The following is a 21060-nucleotide window of genomic DNA, read 5'->3' on the forward strand; positions in this document are numbered from 1 at the left end:
GGGAAAAAAGATTTTTGGAAAACTGGAAGACTTCCTTCCTTCTTGGTCCTAAAAAATCTGTCTATTCTGTAATATATGTCTTCTTCCCTTTTTTCTTTTTTTTTTTAAGGCGTAATTTGCAAGCTACATCTATTATTTTAAAAAGTAATCCATCACTAGTGCTTTCCCAAACAAAAGTACACATTGTTGAGCAGAAAATGCAAGCAATTTTATCGCAAAACACGGCATATACAATTATTTCAGGAGGTAACAATTTGCCCCTCTGCCAAACATACACATTGGTATATTCCTGCAAACAGCTTTATACATTTACACAATTCATGTAGTCTGTGTTCAAACAAATTAGGTTGTTTAAAACTTTTTCTAATGCAGACAGACTACAAGTCTATAGCATAAAGAAACAATTGTAACACATTTAAAATGTTGAACTTCATGGGATCAATTCAAATATTCAAGAAATAACTGTGCAATTGTCCATGTAAAGGAAAGCTTCTATTTTGGCTGCTTAAAGAAAGTCCACATAATTTACAGCCAAAACCAGGAAATTCCTCCAGAACTTTGTTAGTTTCCAATGTATAATTAAACAAAATGTATGAGGGAAAAAAAAAAAAAAGTAAGGGTAGCTTCATGTGTTTCTTCGGTCTTGAAGATGAACACCACTCCAACATTATGGTGAGGCTGCCAAAATACTCCCCCTATCTTCTCAAAACGGCAACTACTCTTTACAGGATAGTAATAATGTGTACAATGTTTTCACAAAATACATCCACCCCCAACCCCTCTTCAAACAACCGTTCCACATTAAAAAAGAATACGATGTTAGAAAAAGATTTATATTTTCAAGAATATATATATATATATACCTTTGTAAGCTGGGCCAGAGAAATAGACGCAGAAGAGTCATCAATCTGTTCACAAAAAATTAAACACACATTCAAGTTCCACACTGAAAACATCTGAAAGTGATCATTTAGTCCCTACTGCCACTTAATGTTCAAATACTGGGCATTTGCTTAGAAGTTTTCTAAAGAATGTTTATTATTTCCAGTTTTAAAGCTGAAACTGTAGCTCACCCTGCTTTACCCTTCTCTATGTATTTCACACACAGTAAAAGGCTAAAGTTGAGGGAGACTCAATTACAAAGAATAAAAGAAGAACAAGAGGGTAAAGAAAAATGTATCACAGAAAATGTGTTCAGAGCAGTGACTAAATATTAAAAAAGAGTCCCATGTCTATCAGTGGTCTCTAAATCGGATAATGCTCAAGACAATGTACACTAGATGAGAGAAGAATAAGAAATCTAACTTTTCTGGAATGCCATTATAGAACACTGTAAAAACAAGCAGCTCTTTAAAGGCTCAGATAATTGTTTAATGAAACAGCTCCCACATAATTGCTACTTTTTTCTCTATTTTTGAGCATATACTGTTCATTCTGAGTAAATCTGTTTATTCTCCCATACAGAGTAAGAATGGCTTCTTGCCAAAGAAACCATAGCTTTATCAAGGAAAGGTGTTAAGCCAAAAAAAAGGGAAACCAAAGGTAGCCTGTGACAAAGGCAAACAGGACTCTCATAAAAAGATGGAATTTAATGTGTGAAGAAAGTTAATCAAATGGAGCAAGCATTATATGCTGAAGGATATAAGGATTTTAAAAATGTATTTTCAAACGGGATATTAAAATTTTTTTCACTTATTTGATCCCTGAAGTGGTTTTAGTATCAGTTTTTTTATAAAAGTATTTATGTGTGTATATGTGTACACATGTACACACACACACACACGTTTAACATTTAACTCTAAAGATACTATTCCCCTGTAAGTGTGCCAAAATGAAAACATTATTAGCTTCCTATGTAGTAATCAGGTTGCTTATTCAACAGGTTATAAATTTCTCATGCATTTTGGTCAGAACTCTTGTTTAAAATGGAGAGGATGTAACGGGATGTCTGGATCAGAGAAAAACAACAACAAAGTGAGTATCTGTTAAGTATTTTTCAAATATTCCAGAGAGCTAAGAGTATTAAAATAAAAGCAGAATGACCAAGAGCCCCAAACAGAAATGTTACAAGTTTCAATGAAGTAAGTTCTTACAACAATGCCCACCACAGAAGGAGTTCAATAAATAAAAGTAATGTTGGCTAAATTTAAAATATAACTTATAAATATCTTAGAGTTTTAAGAGTTACTTTAATGGATATTACTACTGGGATGCTTATTTAAACAAAAGGTTCTTAGCTCCCCACTGAGGGGCGGTACTAACTCCACATTCCTAATACACAACCATATAATCCACCAACATGTTCTTATTCTCATCTAGCTTTTAAGTGCTCTTTCGTTACAGAACTAATCTCAAAGGGAAGCTTAAAGAGAAAAAAAAAAGAATACACAAATATCCTATTTTTTATCGAGAATAAATTCTGACCATCTATTTTGAAGAGGGTTACATTTTACATCAGCTAGGAATTATTTGAATCTAAGTAACAAGAACTGAACAAACTACTGTCAAGCATCATCTATGTTTCTAACCAAAGAAACAAATTAATAGCCTTTCAAAATAAATCCATTACTATCTAGAATATTAATACTGATCATTTCGTTAAAAAAAAAAGCAGCTAATTAACTTTATTATAGCTGGAACTAAAATACTAACACTAACACTTTTTGTTCTTCCCATTCCTAAAATATAGCTGTCTTTTGGTTCTTACACTGGGCTTTCTAGCCGTGTTAGTTTCCTGCCAACTTGTTTTAGTATCCTATAAAGTGGTTTCAGATACTCAGTGGTATCTACATCACTTTTTCCCCCCACCAAACAATCACTCTAGCACCTTAAATACCTTAAAATCCACAGGGAATTAAAAATTTACCAGAAATTGAGAAAGGAATCCAATTGTTTCCTGCATATAGCAAGGTACTAGAAATTGAGTGAAAACTGCTGACAAGAAATGGTTTAAACATGACCAGAAATTTGCATGTCCTAAGCATCAATAAATGTATTAACTAATGATTTAAAAAAAATGCACCATGTTAAAAAAAAAAAAACCAACCTAGTCTTAAAAAAAACTGATCAGTGCATACTGTGGACATCATTAAAATTAACCCACTTCCCCACATCTAATTTATGGTCTTGCTTCTGGGAGAAAGAATCTGAAATTTTTTTACGCCATCCATACTTGCTTGAAATTAAAGGATCCAACAAAATGCAATTCTAATATTTAATAAGCAAGAAGAACATCCAGCTTTGGAGTACCAACGTGGAAGGATGACTAAATAAAACAAAGCTAAGGAATATGGATAGAAACAGCCATCCTTGATCACAATTGGCTTAGGTTACCAAAAATGTACACACATTTACTTCTATTAACTAGAATTAGAAACCTCGTTTGGTGGCTCTATCTTGGCTTTTGTGAATGTGTACAGTAAAACAAGTGAAATGTAAAATGGGCATTAATTATGCTTCATGAATATATTCTCATCCTAAATGCCAGCAAATGTACCCCAAGCAAATAAATGATGGGGATATTAAATTATTAAATTATCTAGTGTCTTCATTTCAGACATTCTACCTAAAAATTAAAGCCACTTTTAAAGCATCCAAAAAAAAGGAAAAAAAAATAAAAAAAAAGAAAAGAGAAACCTAAATAAGCATAAAATAAACTGCTTCTTGTATAAGTGTAATACAGACATGCCAGGGAACACACAAGGCTAAAAGAATGTTAACTTTATTTATGAACATGTGATTTGTGTTTATACACATGCTAATAAACAAAAAGGAAATAACTGTTTTCAAGAAATAAAACTTCATCTGAATTAATTTAAATACTATATAAAAGTACTTTATACAAAATGTGTTACATTAACTACTACAGTCACCAGGATAGTCACTCTAATTTGTGCTAGCATTTGGATACATAAAATCAGTTTTAAACCAATCACCAGCAAAACAGAAACTTGGACAGTTTTTTTACAGCATTATGCTTTAAAAACCAAAAAACCAAACCAAAACAACAACAACAAAAAAAAAAACCAAAAAAAAAACAAAAACAAAAACAAAAAAACACCAAAAAATAAAAAAACCCAAAAAAACCCAAAAAACAACAAAAACCAAAAAAACCCATATACCCCAGGGGCGGGGGGGGGACCCCCAAACACTAAGTTTTGATCTTTGAATCACCATATTTAGTTCCATGAGAACTAAAGGCCATATACTTTAGAGAACAAGTCCAAAGTTAAGATATTCTATATTATCATGTTTAAGATGCAATGATCCAAGGTTAGTGAAATGCCTGATACACAATTAAAGATCAGTACTATTTAAAAAGGATAAAGTGAAACAGCAAGCAATACCCTTGAATTCTAAATCAAGATTTCAGACATCTTGTATTGTGTACAGATCAAGCCTCAGCAGTAAAATGTTTCGAGAACCATCAAGTTTACAGAACCCAATTACTACAGCCCTATGCTCTGAAACAAATGTGTCACCCCACAACTTAGGAACACTGCTGCCTTTTACTTAAGACCTCCAAATCAACAGGGTGTCATATTTAAGCTATGATCATAAAAATTAAGATGTTATCCTGGTTAAGGGGAGTTACCTCTGATGAGCTACAGCTTTCAATTAGCTTACAATTAATGCAGCATTTAGTATCTTTATGAGAGAGAGGGAAATATTTCAATTTGGAGAACTAAGCAGGCTGGAAGTGGAAGACCTTGTAGTAAAATTTTAAAACAATGTACTCAATTGTATAAATCATCAGTGAGACATTTATATACTCATGGGGGCCCAATTTCAGGTCTTACTTTATAGTGGAGATATAAACAAATAATAAAAGCTTGAAATTGCCAAATAAGACAAAACTAAGTAATATAGCTGCATCAACTCTGGAAAGCTCCTTTCTATATGTGTCTGAACTTGGAGAAAGCATCAAACTTTAACATTAGCTTTGCATATTGCTAATGCATTTTTTAAAAGCCATCCATCAGGCAGGAAAAAAACTAAAAAAAACTAAGTGATACAACGTGAAAATGGCAAAATATACACTCCAAACATTTTTTTTATTGCAAGAAACAAAAAGCACACAACAGCCTGTACATACATACAAAATACTAACTATAGACAGACAGATGTAGAACATGTTATCATGTTCATTAGTGTAAAACCTACACGAGCTAAAAAGAATCATACATTAACTGTACAACACAGTGTCATACAGGGAGGATGCTATCATATTTAATATGAAACAGTGTTTTGGGGGGGCACAAATTACCCATTTCTACAAAGTGTGCAAATTATGCCACATATATCCATATTCAACTGAGCTGTCATCAAAATACATTTTATTTACAATATATACTATGATCAGTTGGATATTAAGTTCTAAATGATTTACTTCACTGCTACATTATAAAGGTAAAAGCAATGTGTAGAAAAAGTGTGAGATTGTGTTTTTACATACTGCTTTTGAAGTTCCCATCACTGGTTCAGTTCGACTTCTAAAAAATAAACAAAAATGAAAATATTAATTATGAGCAGGTATTTATGGATTTGTGTGCTAAAACAACTTAATATATCTCTCATCACATATCTTTATGAACACAAATTTCCTTTGGTACAAAGATTTAAAAACAACCAATTTCCTAATATGTACACTACTAATAGTTAAAGACCTATTTGTGGGATATAAAATAAAATAAAACAAAATTCTATACTAAGAAATTCGAGAATAGGTGTAACCTGCCATTTACAACAGATGTTTTCCCACAGGTAGTATGAAGGTCTTTTGTTAAGAAACATTGTAGCTATTTCTTAACAGACTGAGCAACCAAGTTACATTATCCTCCCCCACCCTTTTCTTAAGATTTTTATTTATTTATTTGACAGAGAGAGACATAGCAAAAGAGGGAAAACAAGCAGGGGGAGTGGGAAAGGGAGAAGCATGCTCCCTGCAGAGCAGGGAGCCCGATATGGGGCTCCAGCCCAGGGCCTGGGGATCATGATCTGAGCCAAAGGCAGCCACTTAAGGACTAAGCCACCCAGGAGCCCCTCCCTGGTTTTTTAATAGGTAACAAAAATTTTCATGTATCAGATCTTCTTAAATGAAGACCACTCACTGTTAGCATTTATAATTGGGACCCCTGAGAAATTGCTGTGCTCCAAAAACTAAATTTCAAATCCAGAAAGACAGGTTGATAGTAACTTTAACTTCTTATAAGTCTCAAAACAATGACTGAAGATTAAATAAGAACTAACTTCCAGAAATACGCAATATAGTCTTGACAGTTTATTAGTTCAAAGAACGAGCTTGATGGTTGTGAAGAACTGAACAAATTGATTTTTTAAAGTACATAAAAATAGACCTGAGAAGAAATTCTTTTAAAAGTTCTCACAGGAAAGGGGACAGGGGTTGAGTTGTTAAATACAGCACTTAAATGCTTAATTGAAATTTATGCTATCCTGACTACAGAGAAATGTTAGTGTGCATCTGAAAGGAGTTTCTGGTTTACATGTGATTTCCAAGTCCTGGGATAAAAATGAAGCATTCGTTTTCTAGTATTTGCTCAATAAATTCAGAGGCATTTTATGAGGCAAAGAGATTACAAAGGAAATCTCACACAGTCAGTTAACACACAATTTTAAGAGGCAACTTATTTTCCCATGTACTTCGAATAATTCTCTCCCTAAAAGTTTCTTAGTATCGAAAAACAAGCAAAAACCAAAAAACTGAATGTTTACTGTTTTTTAAAAAGCATTTAAAGTGTAATTTCACACTAAATACTAGGAATTATTCCCTCATTTCTTACAATTACACAAAGTTAAAAGCACATAATTCATTTGGTTTTTCTAAGAAAAAGAAAGTATGCAAGTTTTTAAGCTGTTGTTATACAGAAGATATTACACAAAATGATCCCCAAGGGCTAGGACATGGAATATAACTTTATAGCAAACCAATGACAATAAGTTTAGAATGAACACTTGCCCATATGAAGTAAAGCTCCAAGAAATTACTATTTTACCTCAATTCCAAGAACACATTCCATTTCCTACGACTGGCAAATTCCAGAATTTTTCACTGGCCAAAAGCAGAATTTGCCAAAATTTCAATTAAGGCTACCTAACTTCTAAGTGGAAATCACTACTCTTTTCACATTATTATAATAATAACACCGTTAAAATTGCAAGGAGGCAGGGAAAGTTAAAAGGTATGTTTTAATCCTGTGTCTTTTGTGAATTCCTTAAGCTCTAGACTGGTGCTAATATACTGCTGTGTTCGTACTCCATTAATGGAGTCTACCATGGGCCAGGCACTGTTTAATTCTTCCAACTCTCTTCTTGAGTTAAATACTCATATCCCTATATTATTTTGAGAAGTCTATTTTGAGGTTTTAGATAACTTACCCAAAGTCACAACTGGTGTAAAGCAGCTACTGGAGTCAAACCTAAGCCTGATTCCATAAATCCTATAAACTCTACAGCTTCCCAACAAAAGCCCCTTATTGAGAAACAAATGTTAGCATTACTGAACACTCTGGATGCTGTCAAAATATTTAGAATAAGGCTTTTAATATACTTATATAGCAAAAACTTCTTCCTGACAGCTCGTACTACTAACTACAGCTTAAGTTAACTGGGGGGAAGAAACCAGGAAGAAACAAACCCATCCCCACAGTTTCAAGGATTAAGAAGATATACTTATTAAGGTAATGACTTCTATTCTAAAATACTTCTTTCTCACAAGATAAAAAAGTCTATTCTGAGGACTTAAATACATGAGATCTGATAAATACTTACATAACATACGTCTTGCTTGTAGATTTAACACCTCCAATAGGAATTCTTCTAACAATTACAGATGAATTCTTAGGAATTAGAGCATTATCATCAGTATATTCTGTAAAAAAGATAGAGAGTTGAATTTCTATTTGGCGATTTGGAGAAGTCAGTCCTCAAGAATTAGAAAACTTTAGCCAAACATAAATTTTATGGAAAATGAACTTAAATTTAAAAGAACATTAATCACTACATGTTCCTTGCATATGGATTACGATACTGTCAGAACAATAGATTCTCTTCATAGGACACCAAAGACTGTCAGCAGGTTCTCGGCTCTAGCGCTCCTACTCTTGTGGAACCCCAAATCTCAGTAAGACTAAGTTATTCTTTAGTTTATTTAGCCAGTAATGCTAATCATCTCAACTATGAGAAAAAGGTGTTATTTGAATTATTTAACAATTATTAAGTTGTTATTTAAAATGTCCCCTCCTAGCCCCTCACTCAACCTGAGTTATTACTAAAAACGACAGACTAAAGAAATTAAGACACGTTCTGAATAGAGGAAAGAGTTTCATAAAAATAATCAGTAGTGGGATGCAACTGTGGATAGAATATTGATTGAAGGCCTTTCTAAGGAACATTTGAGACTTAAAGAATGAAAAGCTAGAAAGATATGCAAAAAAGCTGGACAAAAAGTGTTTCAGATAGAAAGAAAAGCATGTGAAAAAAATAAAGTCCAGAACAGCTGGAAGATAATGAAAGGGAAGAATGAAGGATAGAAAAGTACAGATCACAAACGGATTTATATTTTGTTTATAAGTACAAGAAGTCACCGAAGATTTTCAACAAAAATGATGACAATTTGATTTACATTAATAACAAACAAACAAGATAACTTTGGTATCTATGTGGACAATGAGCCCACAGGGGAACAAGAGTAGAAAGAGGGTGACCAATAAGGAGGCTCCTGCAAAGGCCCAGTAAGAAATGATGATCTGTGCTGGTATGTGACACATGAGTAAAGGGAGAGAATCAGAATGTTTTGAGGCATAAGTGGTAAGGCTATCAATGGATTAAAGAACGGTAGGGAGATGAAGAAAAAAAGAGCAGTCAGTCATAAGAAACTGGGTTCCTGGCTTAAGCCAACTGGAAGAACAGTGATGTCACTGAGAACAAAAGAGGGAGGATAAATGGATCCTATTTTTCTACTCTTTTTTTTTTTTTATTTTTTAAGATTTTATTTATTTATTTGACAGACAGAGATCACAAGTAGGCAGAGAGGCAGGCAGATAGAGAGGAGGAAGCAGGCTCCCCGCTGAGCAGAGAGCCCGATGCGGGGCTTGATCCCAGGACCCTGGGATCATGACCTGAGCCGAAGGCAGAGGCTTTAACCCACTGAGCCACCCAGGCGCCCCCCTATTTTTCTACTCTTTAAACTCCGTATTACTTGCAATACTTCTGGAAGAATGAAATTAAAAGAGAACCTGGACCAACTAACTTTAACTATGGGTAAAAAGCTTTCCTGAGGAAGGAATATGTAAAATTACTAAAAAGAAAAACAGAGAGATAGATATGAGAATGTACCCATCTCTCCCAATCACACAATCAGGTTATCAGGGTTCATTCTTCTAAGATTATGGAGTTTACTTGCTTCACTTAAGTTACTCAGTACCAAGTGGCTGACTACCTCTGTTCTTCCAGTTATTTCAATTTATCACACAATGTAAGCATTTTAAGTTTAATACTCTATTAATTTTAATCATAACATCATTAGTTACTTCCTGTTACAAATTACAAATTGTTCAAAAATGGGTTCTTATCAGTATATTTCAAGTAGCAGACTACATCTCACAGGTATCTAATCAGAGCAATTCAATTTCCTAGACCTGTTAAAGACTATCATCATTACTTTGATAGTTCATCATAGTTCCAAATTTCAATCAAGATCTGAGTAAGAAAAACTGAAAGATGGGAGATGTTCAAAAAATAAATTCTAAAACAAAACTTGGTGTCAAACATTTGACAAGGACTTTCTGAATATGTAACAACTCTTAAAAACATTCAGGGTAGCTTTCCAAGACAACTTATTAATTTGATCAGACCAGTACTGTGTCAGACTAAAAGTCACGTGCCCCAACACCAGATGCTCTGATTGACCTTTAAGTACCTGAATTACACTGGTTACTTCCTACCCTTAAACTACGTTACTAAGTAGGCTGTTAACTTCAAAAGACCCTTTCCAGGCGCCAGTGTGATTTCCAATTCAAAAATATGAAGACCATGGCTCCGGAATGAAAAACAAGATGAATCTGATAGATGGAAAAAGAGAAGACTCTTCAAAAAGTCTACTTCATTCTCAGCTTTCAAATCTTTCACACTTAAGTTCAGAATGAAGGTTTGTTTTGTTGTTGTGGTGGGTTTTTTTTTTTTTTTTTGGAGGTGGGAGAGAAGGTGAAAGGTAGGGAAACAAGTTTATGTGGGAAATCTGTATTAAAAAATATAGGAAGATCATTCAGGATTTGTTTTGAAAGGAGCAAAATTCTTAAATCTAAAACATAAAATTCCGACCCATGCTTTTTGATGTAATCAAGATTTAAGTGTCCTAAACATGGACAGATTCCCAAAACTCTAAGGAATGTTTTTACAGACATGTGATATACTGGGTAATCTAAACATTAATTCAAACAAATTAAGTGATCCAGTTCAGCATCCTTCTCTTAGGCAATCCCCTAACTATGAGGCTATGAATATTTTGTACTCTCTAATTCACTGGATGGTGCTAAAACCCAGCCCATTCTTACTCAGCTGCCTGTGACACTGGATGCTATTTCCTGTAAAACTCATTAAGTGACTATCCCTCTGCACGACTATCAGTATTTTCTCCTCCCTTAATTTGAGGATTGCACAAAATGCACATTCTCTCCCCAGAAACTCCTTCTCTTAATCTAACATCAAAGGTTTCTTCAATATAGACCGTTCACACAAACATGTTAAAAAAAATATGCTGCTGGACAGAACACCTCCCTAGCTTTCAGGGCTTGTAAAAATAATACATAACATAATTTCCTGGCTTAGAAAAAAAAATAACACAATGTCACAAAACTCTTAGATTTTTGGGCAAGATGTCCATCAACTATAACTTACTGCAATCTAACAAAGTTGTACTCAATTATCAGGTGGAGAAAATGGACCAAGTCTATGATAAAATCATTTAATACTCCTGAAAATGTAAATCCTACCTAAGTATAGGACTAAAATTGCCTTAATCTTTACTTTCATATATATTTTCTTCCTCTCATTTATAAGTGTCATAAACATATCAGTATGTCCTGAAATTCTTATAAACCTGTAAAGTGTGGCTGCAATATTTAAGGGACACTTTTGGTGACCTTAAAGAAAAGAGTATTTTCTTTAAGGTATTTTTCTGAACACTATTTTAAAAAGCTGTTTGACTGTTCATGATGACCAGCAATTTTTCCTCTCCTTAAGTAGAAGATTCTACACATAATTATAATCACAAAAGCTTCCTGTGGAGTATCCCTTAGGTATGACATTTTAAAAGGGGGTGGGGGCAGTGGAGAATATTCCTTCATGTGTTACCATGTAAGCAAATGAAGTTCCTATTTAATATTTTTGAGTCATGCCAGTAATGCCAGTCCTTAATACAATTATACTTATATCTGGATATAAATGGGAAACAACTCTTTTACAGGACAAGATTCACTCTATTAAAAACTATAAACTAGGGGCGCTGGCTGGCTCAATTGGTAGAGCATGCGACTCTTGGTCTCTACGTTGTGAGTTCGAGCCCCACATTGGGTGTAGAGATTACTTAAAATTAAAATATTTAAAAAACAAAACAAAATCCAAAACCCCATATAGAAGTGAGGGACCCCCCCCATTTCAACTAAAAGAATGTAAGTCACACCTTAAGAAAAATTTAGTGATCGATAAAATACCTTAAGCTAATTTGAACTTCTTTATTTCTTCCCATTCCAGACTGATCTACTGAAAACTACACATCAGCATTACAGTACTAAGAAAAAGAAACCAAAACAAATGCAGAACCAGAATCTGCAGATACTATTTATCACACTGTCGTCTATAATGTTAAATTCTCAACATTATTAAATGCTTTTAAAAAGGAGAAAGAACTTAAAGATTCCTATCAGTGGCTTGTTTGAAACTCATTTGGTAGCAGCCTACTATTCTCCACATCCAAGTAACATAATCATATAAATAAAGCCTAACAATTACTACTTTAAAAAAAGAGAACCCTTTACTAAATTGCTACTAAATTTTAAGAGTAATGTGATGAACTCAGAGCTCAACCACTTAATTACTGTATTACTAATTCTGGAATTTACACACAAAAGTGGTGACATCAGAACACATCAGGTTCCAAAAGCAATTCCAACATTAAAGACTAGCTGGATTAAATCCTCAAAAATATTTACATGAGGATCCCTGCTCCACAACACAGGCAACTCCAAAATAAAAATAAATTAAGTACAAAAGGACTGGAAGAAAAAGGAGTACATAAAACCTGCCACTGAACTCCAAACCATTGTCAGGTTAGAAAGTTAGGGCACTATCTCTACTGCTGCTTTAACAAGTAAGAAGCCTCCATATGCTCTCCTCCCCTCTGATGAAAAACAAGCTCGAAAACGCCACAAGGCAAGCACCCCCAAGAACCTGGATGACACTCCTCACCCTCTCCCACCGAAATCCTCATTTTAAATAACATTTGAGAAGAATAAACAGACTTCCACGTTTTCAGATTAGCCTGTTACCGATGATCCCACCTACGCAGACATCATACCAGCCAGTTAAACTCCCAGGCCGACCGCTGCAACCCCTGGGTCTCAATGAAACTTGCATCCAAAGTATTAGAATGAACAGGCCCCCAAGAGACGTAATGGCGGTTAGCCTCCTGCCAGGCAACCAGTATTTAGCACAACTACTATCTATCTTCAGCCAGCAAAGCTGGAGCCCATGTGGCTCTTACCTTCTTTCGTCTGCGCGTTGGTGATCTGCAGGTCGCAGTCCGCAGCTTTCAACTTCTCTCTCCCCATAATCTGCTTCTTTAAATCGCAGAGGGAGATGTGGAGCCCATCAAAGGTGACGGTATCATAGTTGAGTTTAGAGGAAAATTTATAATGCACACAGGACATGGTGCCAAAGGATTCCTAAGGTTCAGCGAGGAGACGTGGACACTCTCAATATATGTATATTTATAAACTTAAGAGCAAAATATGTACACACACAAAACACTCAAAAGACACCGAAGGACCCTAAGGCCTCAGATTAAATACCCCCCCAACCACAAGCAGGGGTTCGTAAAAACAATAATCCAGAACCCCCCCCGCCCCCCACGATACTCAGAAGCACTTCATACGGGAGGAAGCGGACGAGGACGGGGAAAGGGGAAATCGAGAATCCGCCAACGGGCACAATGTCACCCGGCTGGGTCCCCCTCGCTCATGCTAAGGGCCGGCAGGAGACGGGGGGCAGGCGGTGCAGTCAGTAGCGGTCAGTCCACACGTTAGAGTCCGAATGACCCCGCGGGGTCAGGGGTCCATAGCGAGGCCGCACCTCCCGGTTGGTCTCTCTTTCCGTGGATTGGGGTGACCCAGGCCCCGGGAGAAGGTTGGGGGAGAGGGCCTAGGCCCGGAGTCCACGAGCGGCCTCTCGCCTCCTCCTGGCTTCCGGACGACCGGCGTCAGCTTCCCCAGGCCCAGGCCCAGGCCCCCCCACACGCAAAACCCTGTCGCCTGCTCCCCGGAGGCCACGAGCGGCCCGCGGCCTAGGCCAAAAACGCGCGGTCGGCGGAGGAGAGGCCTTCCCGCAGGCCGCCCCCGGCTCCGCCTCCCCCCCGCCGCCGCCGCCGCCTCGGACACAAAGCCGGTACTAGGCCTCAACTAGGCCTCGAAGCACTTCCTCACCACCCCGGGCCCCAGCCAGCGGCCGGGTGGCTTTGGCGGACCCTGGGGACGCCGCCGAGGCTCCCCGACGCTTCCTCTCGCCGTGTGCTCCGCGCTTCTCTCGCCTTTCGCTCCCGTCGCCTTTCGGCCCCGAATCGCGAGAGGAGGCCCGGAAACCGCCGGGCAACGCCAAAGGCTTCGGGGCTCTCTTTTTGTCTCGCCCCCCTGCCGCTCTCGGGCCCTCACCCAGCGCCGGCGACACCTCCAAGCCAGGCACTATGGCGGACGCGGCCTGGCTTCGGGCGAGCGCCCCACTCCGGGGTCTCTTAAGCAGGGATTGCACGGGCGGCGCGCGCGAGGCGGGGCTGGCGTGCGCGGATAGGCGGGCCGGGAGGCGGGGCCCGCGGCGTCACAAAGCGCACCGGCCCGCCCACGTGACCCCGCGCTTTGTGACTCGGAGCGCGGAACCTGAACCAGCCGGAGAACGGAAGAAACCATCTGCCTCAAGAGGGAGGGGGGGGCGCCGCGCGGAGGGCCGGCTCACCGGGCGGCTCCGGGGCGGGGTGGTGGTGGGAAGCTCGGATTTCAGCTGCTACGGTGCTTGTTAGTCTCCGCCGCAAAGTGGGGTGTCCAGGGATGGCCGGCTAACTCCCCTTCCCCGCAATCCCCACCAACTCCCCCAGTTCCAGTAAACAGTATGGTTGCTATGCATTGAACTATGGTTGCTATGCAAGCGCCCCCTAGCCTCCCCTTCCAACAAACCAGCCACCTTCAGCTCTTCCTAAGTGGAAATTCTGGAGCAGCCCCGGCTAGAACTGACAAAACCACGACTATGAAGATTTACCGAGCTCTAACTGTGTGCTAGGCCCAGGGCTGAGCCCTTTGTAACACTGCCAGGCTTGGAGTCCAGTTGTCGTGGTTGGAACCCTAGCTGTGGGGGTCAAGATTTAACGCCTCCGTGCCTCAGTATCCTTGGCTGTAAAGTGCAGTTTAAAATTGTACTCGGGGGGCGCCTGGGTGGCTCAGTGGGTTAAAACCTCTGCCTTTGGCTCAGGTCATGATCCCAGAGTCCTGGGATGGAGCCCCACATCGGGCTCTCTGCTCGGCAGGGAGCCTGCTTCCTCCTCTCTCTCTCTGCCTGCCTCTCTGCCTACTTGTGATCTCTGTCTGTCAAATAAATAAATAAAATCTTTAAAAAAAATAAAAAAAATAAAATTGTACTCGGTCTACGGGTTTGTTATGGATTAAATGAATGAATATGTTTCCATTGTTTAGGAACATGCCTGGCGTATGGTTCAATGTGTCTCACATGTAGCTCAGTAAATGTCATTTTAACAACATCAGTAAAAACCCTAAAGTGGTCAGCCCTACCATTATCTCCGATTCATAGACGGAGCTATGCTAGCAATGGAGAATTTTCCGAACTCTCAGAATCAGGGGAATGCCTGCTTTGTAGCAGTGTCCGAAATCCCATTCCTAATTGTAAAAGAAGGGAAATATGCCAAGACCCCCCTCAGGGGACTGGAGATCATTTTTACCTTGGGACATAAAGAAGTTATTATAGCATCCATAAAATTCATACTATAACAAAATAACATTCATAAACTGTAATAATCACTATAATTTACAGTGCATTTTCCTCATCCTCTCTGGATTTTTACTGGCTTGGGCTCAGAGAAGTTAGTCACTAAGAACAAGACCACACAGCCATGATGGGGCCAAGTTTGCCTGGGACTTCCTAAATACCTACACCCAATCCTTCCAGAAGGTGGTTTAAATAAATCATCACCTTGTCAGGAAAGTCTTCCTAAGGCGACTTTATTCAAATAGGATGGCCAACGTTCTATCTCTCCCTCTTCCTGATTTTCTTCGAAGCATTTGTTACTACCTGACATGGTATATTTATTTTTTAATTTTCTGCCCCCCCCCCACACACAGCTGAGAACAGGGATTTTTTTTCTCTTTTGGTCATGCCATATACCCAGCTCTTAGAACCCCAGCCTGAATAGAGTAAGCACTCAATTAAGGTGTTGAATAAATACATTTTTATGTGATCTATAGAAATACCATGGCAGTAAGATTTTGGCAGATCAAGGCAGCCCCAGAGACACAAATACAATTTAACTCAATCACATCATCAGCATCAGTGCTTTCCACATATAACAAATTTCTCCCACCTTTCTCTTTGGTAACTAACCCAAATGTTCCTGTCTTGGGTCCACTTCAGAATGGCTGCTTTTCTTGAAAAACCTGTGTGAACCAAGGGGGGGAAATTATATCTACCGAAAGAAAAGGGGGACAGGAAACTGGGGTATTGCATTGGTATTCACGCCTCTAAAGTGGAAAATCTATATTCTTTCATTGGTCTTTGGCTAATCCCTTCATACTTAATTCAATGATAATTTAGTCAGCTTGCTGGGACTCAAAGGAGGCCACATCCTCAGGATAGAGTGAATTAGAGTCCTGCCAGAGATGAGTGTGTATCCTTGGAAAGAATACAGTCAGTGTTGTGATTTGGTCCAGTGGTTCTCCTCAGCCAAGAGTCCTTTACGGAGTCCTTTTTGGAGCCCTCACGCTGTATCACATCCAACAGGTCAAAATTCACCCACAACCTGCATTAAATGAGGTTGTGATGGGATTTAATTCAGTTGCTTGCTTCCTTGACAAAATGTTACGTTTGGTTCCTTTCGTGAAATTCCTAACTGAATCTGAACTTTGTAAACTTCTGTTGGTGATACGGAGTTGCCCTCCCTGCCGCTGGTCCCCTTCTCCCACGCCAATATTCCTGTAAGCCCTGGAAAAGCCTTTTGTACTGCTCCTGCTTTTCCAAACTTCTTTTTGTAGCAACTCCTGAGCTCCCACCTCCTAGAATTTTAAAACTTTGTCACTCACAAGTCCACTGTATCCTGACATCCCCACCAAACACATTCATAGTAGATCTCCTACCTTATTTTAGTGTGCCAACATTTCAGTTTCGGAGAACAGAATTGGGAGACCCAAGACAGCCTGCCAGTCCCCTGCAGGGCCCTTGTGTTAGTCTCCAGGCTCTGGAAGTTAGAATGAGATCTACCCAACCCAGGTGTCTTAAACTCATAATCTAAGCCCTCCAAGTTCCCCAACAGCAGGCAAGTCACCAGATTGTGAGTCTGGCCTCCATGTTCTCAGCTCAAATTCACAAAAGATAGATCATTTTTTCACTTTATAACACTGATGTATCCTCCCAGATGGTTGATTGCCTTTATATTTTCTTTACTTAATGAAACCTACAAAAAGTTTGGCATTTTTATGTAATAAAATCCATCAGTCTTTTTTCCTCATGGTTTTTACCTTTACTTGTATGTTGTAAAAAGTAGTTCCTAGGTACTCAGCAACCACCTTAGATTTTTATTTGCTTATGTTTCCTGCCAGTTATGTATGGGCATCATGATTTTACTTTATTTAACATTTTAAAAAAAATTTTATTTATTTATTTGACAGACAGAGATCACAAGTAGGCAGAGAGGCAGACAGAGAGAGAGAGAGAGGAGGAAGCAGGCTCCCTGCCGAGCAAAGAGCCTGATGCAGAGCTCGATCCCAGGACCCTGGGATCATGACCTGAGCTGAAGACAGAGGCTTTAAACCACTGAGCCACCCAGGCACCCAGCATCATGATTTTACATTAAACTCTGTAATCTGGGGGCGCCTGGGTGGCTCAGCAGTTTGCCTACTTGCGATCTCTCTCTGTCAAATAAATAAATAAAATCTTAAAAAAAAACAACAACTCTGTAATCTGTTTGAATTGGTTTGTGTATAGGGTATAATATAAAGTGAAGACCATTTTCTTCCTTTTTAAATTGTGAAATATATTGTTAATAAAGGGGAAAAGCATAAAATATGTATTTATGGTTTGGTGCAAATTACACATGTGTCTTCTAAGGGGAGTTTCTATCTTTTGTTTTTTAACTATTTATATTTTATGATAATTTATGACAGATTGAATGATTTTCGTTTTTATAAGACTTTTGTAACATTTTACTTGAAATTTTTCATCTTCTCTTCTTGGTAACATTTTACTTTTATTTATTTATTTATTTATTTATTTAAAGATTTTATTTATTTATTTGACAGACAGAGATCACAAGTAGGCAGAGAGGCAGGCAGAGAGAGAGAGAGGAGGAAGCAGGCTCCCTGCCGAGCAGAGAGCCCGATGCGGGGTTCGATCCCAGGACCCCAGGATCATGACCTGAGCCGAAGGCAGAAGCTTTAACCCATTGAGCCACCCAGGCGCCCCTACTTTTTTTTTTTTTAAGATTTATTTATTTATCTGAGAGAGCGAGCATGAACAAGCAGGGGGAGGGGCAGAGGGAGAGAGAGAATCCTGAAGCAGACTCCCCACTGAGCAGGGAGCCCCACTTGGTGGCTTGATCCCAGGACCTTGAAATCATGACCTGAACTGAAATCAAGAGTCAGCAGCTTCACTATCTGAGACACCCAGGAATCCCCTTGACAACATTTTAAAACACATTTGATTTGTTTAAAGCTAAAGGTTACTGATTGATCATATGAACTGATTTTTTGTGAGCAACCTGGTTTCCCCATTATTCAGTCATCCATTCATTCAACACTCATTCAACTTGACAAATTAAGAAGGTTGGCCATATACCATATGTGGGAGATGGGGATCGATGAGATCCCCTATGATCACTGGGGGGTTTGGAACAGTAATTTTGGAAACGATTTGGCATCCTCTTGCAAATTTGAGCATTCTCGTACCCTATGAATCAGTCATCGCACTCCTTGTTATATATACCCAAGGCAAAATTTAACCCACGGACTTGCATGAGAATTTCATGGGAGCTTTCTTCTCAGGAGCAAAAAGCTGAAACAACCCAAATGCCCTTGAGAGGAGAATGATGGTCTATCAGACGGTGGAGTATTATGCAATAGCCAAAAGAAATAAAATAACAGTAGGTGTGACGACATGGCAATGGGATCTTTTTAGCTGTTCTGGAGTCAGAAAAGCAAGTCTCAGAAGCTGACATACCATACCCTTCCTATGAATTTCAAAAACAACTCAAAGCAAACAATGCATTATTTAGTGAAGCAGACAAATGTAATGCATCTGAAAACTGGCAACTGGGACACACAACTTTCGGGACAGGGGTTACCTCTGAGATGGCAGAATGAGACAGGTGAGGAACCCCGAGGGGATAGGAGTTAACTGGCAGTGAGCTCGCTCTTGTGTGTGTTCACAAGTAGTCATCGGTGTACTGAAAATGGACAGATAAGAATAATGGACAGTTTAAGAATACTTAAACTGAAATGGAATCACGTACAGAACAATAAGAGGTCACAAGATTAGGAGTATGATTAATCCATTGATGTGTCCCTGAGGTTTCATCTCTCCTTTCTTCCCACTGTCAGCAAAGACTCTCACAGTCAGACAGGAAAAATGAAGTCATTTTCAGAGCAACAAAACATAGGCTAGCTCGCTAGACTTTTTGGCAGCCCTGTATGCCGTAACTGTAAATAAAACTCGAGTTTGGTTCTAGTTTTCCTGTGTTGAGATCCGGGAGGGAAGCTGGCCATCAGACTCCTGGGCGCTGGGGACCTGGGGCCATAGCATGCTACCAGTGATCTCTCCTCAACCAGTGACTTCTTTTTTTCTTTTTCTTTTTTAAGACTTTATTTATTTACTTGAGAGAGAGAGATAACAAGAGAGAGAGAGAGAGCACCAAAAGGGAGGAGAGAATAGAAGTAGGCTCCGTGCTAAACAGGGAGCCCGATGCTATTATTGGAGGGGGGGTCGATCCCAGGACCCTCAGGGCTTGATCCCAAGATCTTAGGATCAAGACCTGAGCCTAAGGCAGACGCTTAACAGACTGAGCCACCCAGGCACCCCTATCCAGTGACTTCTAAATTCCACTGCCCTGCATAAAGGTGGGACTCGAAACCAGGAATGTTTTGAAGCGGCAGGGCCTCATAAAAGTGCCACGGGACATTATATATAGAAAGACACGCGTCACACTTGCTTCTCCTAGAAATTCAAGGGCTCTAGGTAAACACAAAGGAGGAGCAGTAATTGTGTGAGAGAGCCGAGGCAAAGCACAGATCTCTGGCCAAAGCCCTTCTCTCTCAGGTGAATGTGACCAATTTATTCATTCCCCCAGATATGAACTATGTGATGAATGACCAGGGATACCAGGCACTGTGCTGGATTCTGGGCACTCTGTGGTGAACAAATCAAAGCCCGTGCCGGCAGGGAGTTTACAAGAAGTAAAGGATTTTAGCGGCTCCTAAAGTTGCTGTGTGATTTTGGGAAAATAACTTAACTTCTCTGGCCCTTGGTTTCCTCTAAGGTCTTGTGTGATTGTGCTTGATGTAGTACTCTGCTGTGATCATCTTTTTTTTTTTTTTTTTTTTTTTTTTTTTTTTTTTTTTTTTTTTTTTAAGATTTTATTTATTTATTTGATAGAGAGATCACAAGCAGGCAGAGAGGCAGTCAGAGAGAGAGGAGGAAGCCGGCTCCCTGCTGAGCAGAGAGCCGATGCGGGGCTCGATCCCAGGACTCCGAGACCATGACCTGAGCCGAAGGCAGCGGCTTAACCCACTGAGCCACCCAGGCGCCCCTGCTGTGATCATCTTGACCATTCCTCATAACTTACATTTCATTTTGCACCAAGTCCCACAAATTATGTAGCTGATCTTGGTTTCTTGACTTGTGAAACAGAGTTAAAATAGTACCTTCCTAGAAACAGAAACCAAGGGTTATGGGAAGGGGAAGTGAGGAAATGATGCTCAATGGGTAGAGAGTTTCATTTTCACAAAAACAAAAAAAGAACAAAAATGTTCTCGAGATCTGTTGTGTAACAATGTGATTATACTTAACACTACGGAACTGTACATTTAAAAATGGTTAAGATGGTAAATTTTCTGTTTTGTGTAAAAAAAAAAAAAAGGACCAAAATATAATACCTTCCTTAGATAGTTGTTAAGACAGAGTCTGGCACAGAAGCACCAGGTAAATGTTGTTTGGAAAATAAATTTAAGGAACACTTGGGTGGCTCAGTCAGTTAAGACTTTGGCTCAGGTAATGATCTCAGGGTCCTAGGATCAAGCCCCACATCAGGCTCCCTGTTCAGAGGGGAGTCTGCTTTTCCCCTCTCCGTCTGTGGCTGCCCTTGCTTGTGCTCACACTCACTTTCTCATGCTCTCTCTCTCTGTCAAATAAATAAATAAAATCTTTTTTAAAAATTAAAAAAAAAGAAAAAAAACTTAAGTGGCAAATGCTAGAGAGGTTTCTTTGTAGTTGAAATGCTTCCATCTTGGATAAAGAGAACAAAACAAAACCTATGGCTAGCATTTGCCACCTATTTCTTGTTCACTA

The 21060-nt window shown here is 39.1% G+C and overlaps 1 protein-coding gene across 2 annotated transcripts in view; it reads right to left on the reverse strand.

Annotated features, from left to right (window-relative positions):
• RBBP6 (RB binding protein 6, ubiquitin ligase) overlaps positions 1 to 14039 on the reverse strand; it is a 31590-nt gene extending 17551 nt beyond the window's left edge. For both annotated transcript variants that reach the window (XM_032843984.1, XM_032843983.1), the window contains exons 1-4: positions 12779 to 14039; positions 7789 to 7888; positions 5456 to 5492; positions 864 to 908 (exon numbers count right to left, since the gene is read on the reverse strand). In XM_032843984.1, the coding sequence (XP_032699875.1) occupies positions 864 to 908; positions 5456 to 5492; positions 7789 to 7888; positions 12779 to 12944 (348 nt within the window). In that variant the 5' untranslated portion in view covers positions 12945 to 14039. The remainder of the gene's footprint in view (positions 1 to 863; positions 909 to 5455; positions 5493 to 7788; positions 7889 to 12778) is intronic.
• Positions 14040 to 21060: the final 7021 nt, after the last annotated feature.

This window comes from Lontra canadensis, unplaced genomic scaffold (genome assembly GCF_010015895.1).
Source record: "Lontra canadensis isolate GAN:19392208 unplaced genomic scaffold, GSC_riverotter_1.0 scaffold146, whole genome shotgun sequence".
Taxonomy (NCBI): Eukaryota; Metazoa; Chordata; class Mammalia; order Carnivora; family Mustelidae; genus Lontra; species Lontra canadensis.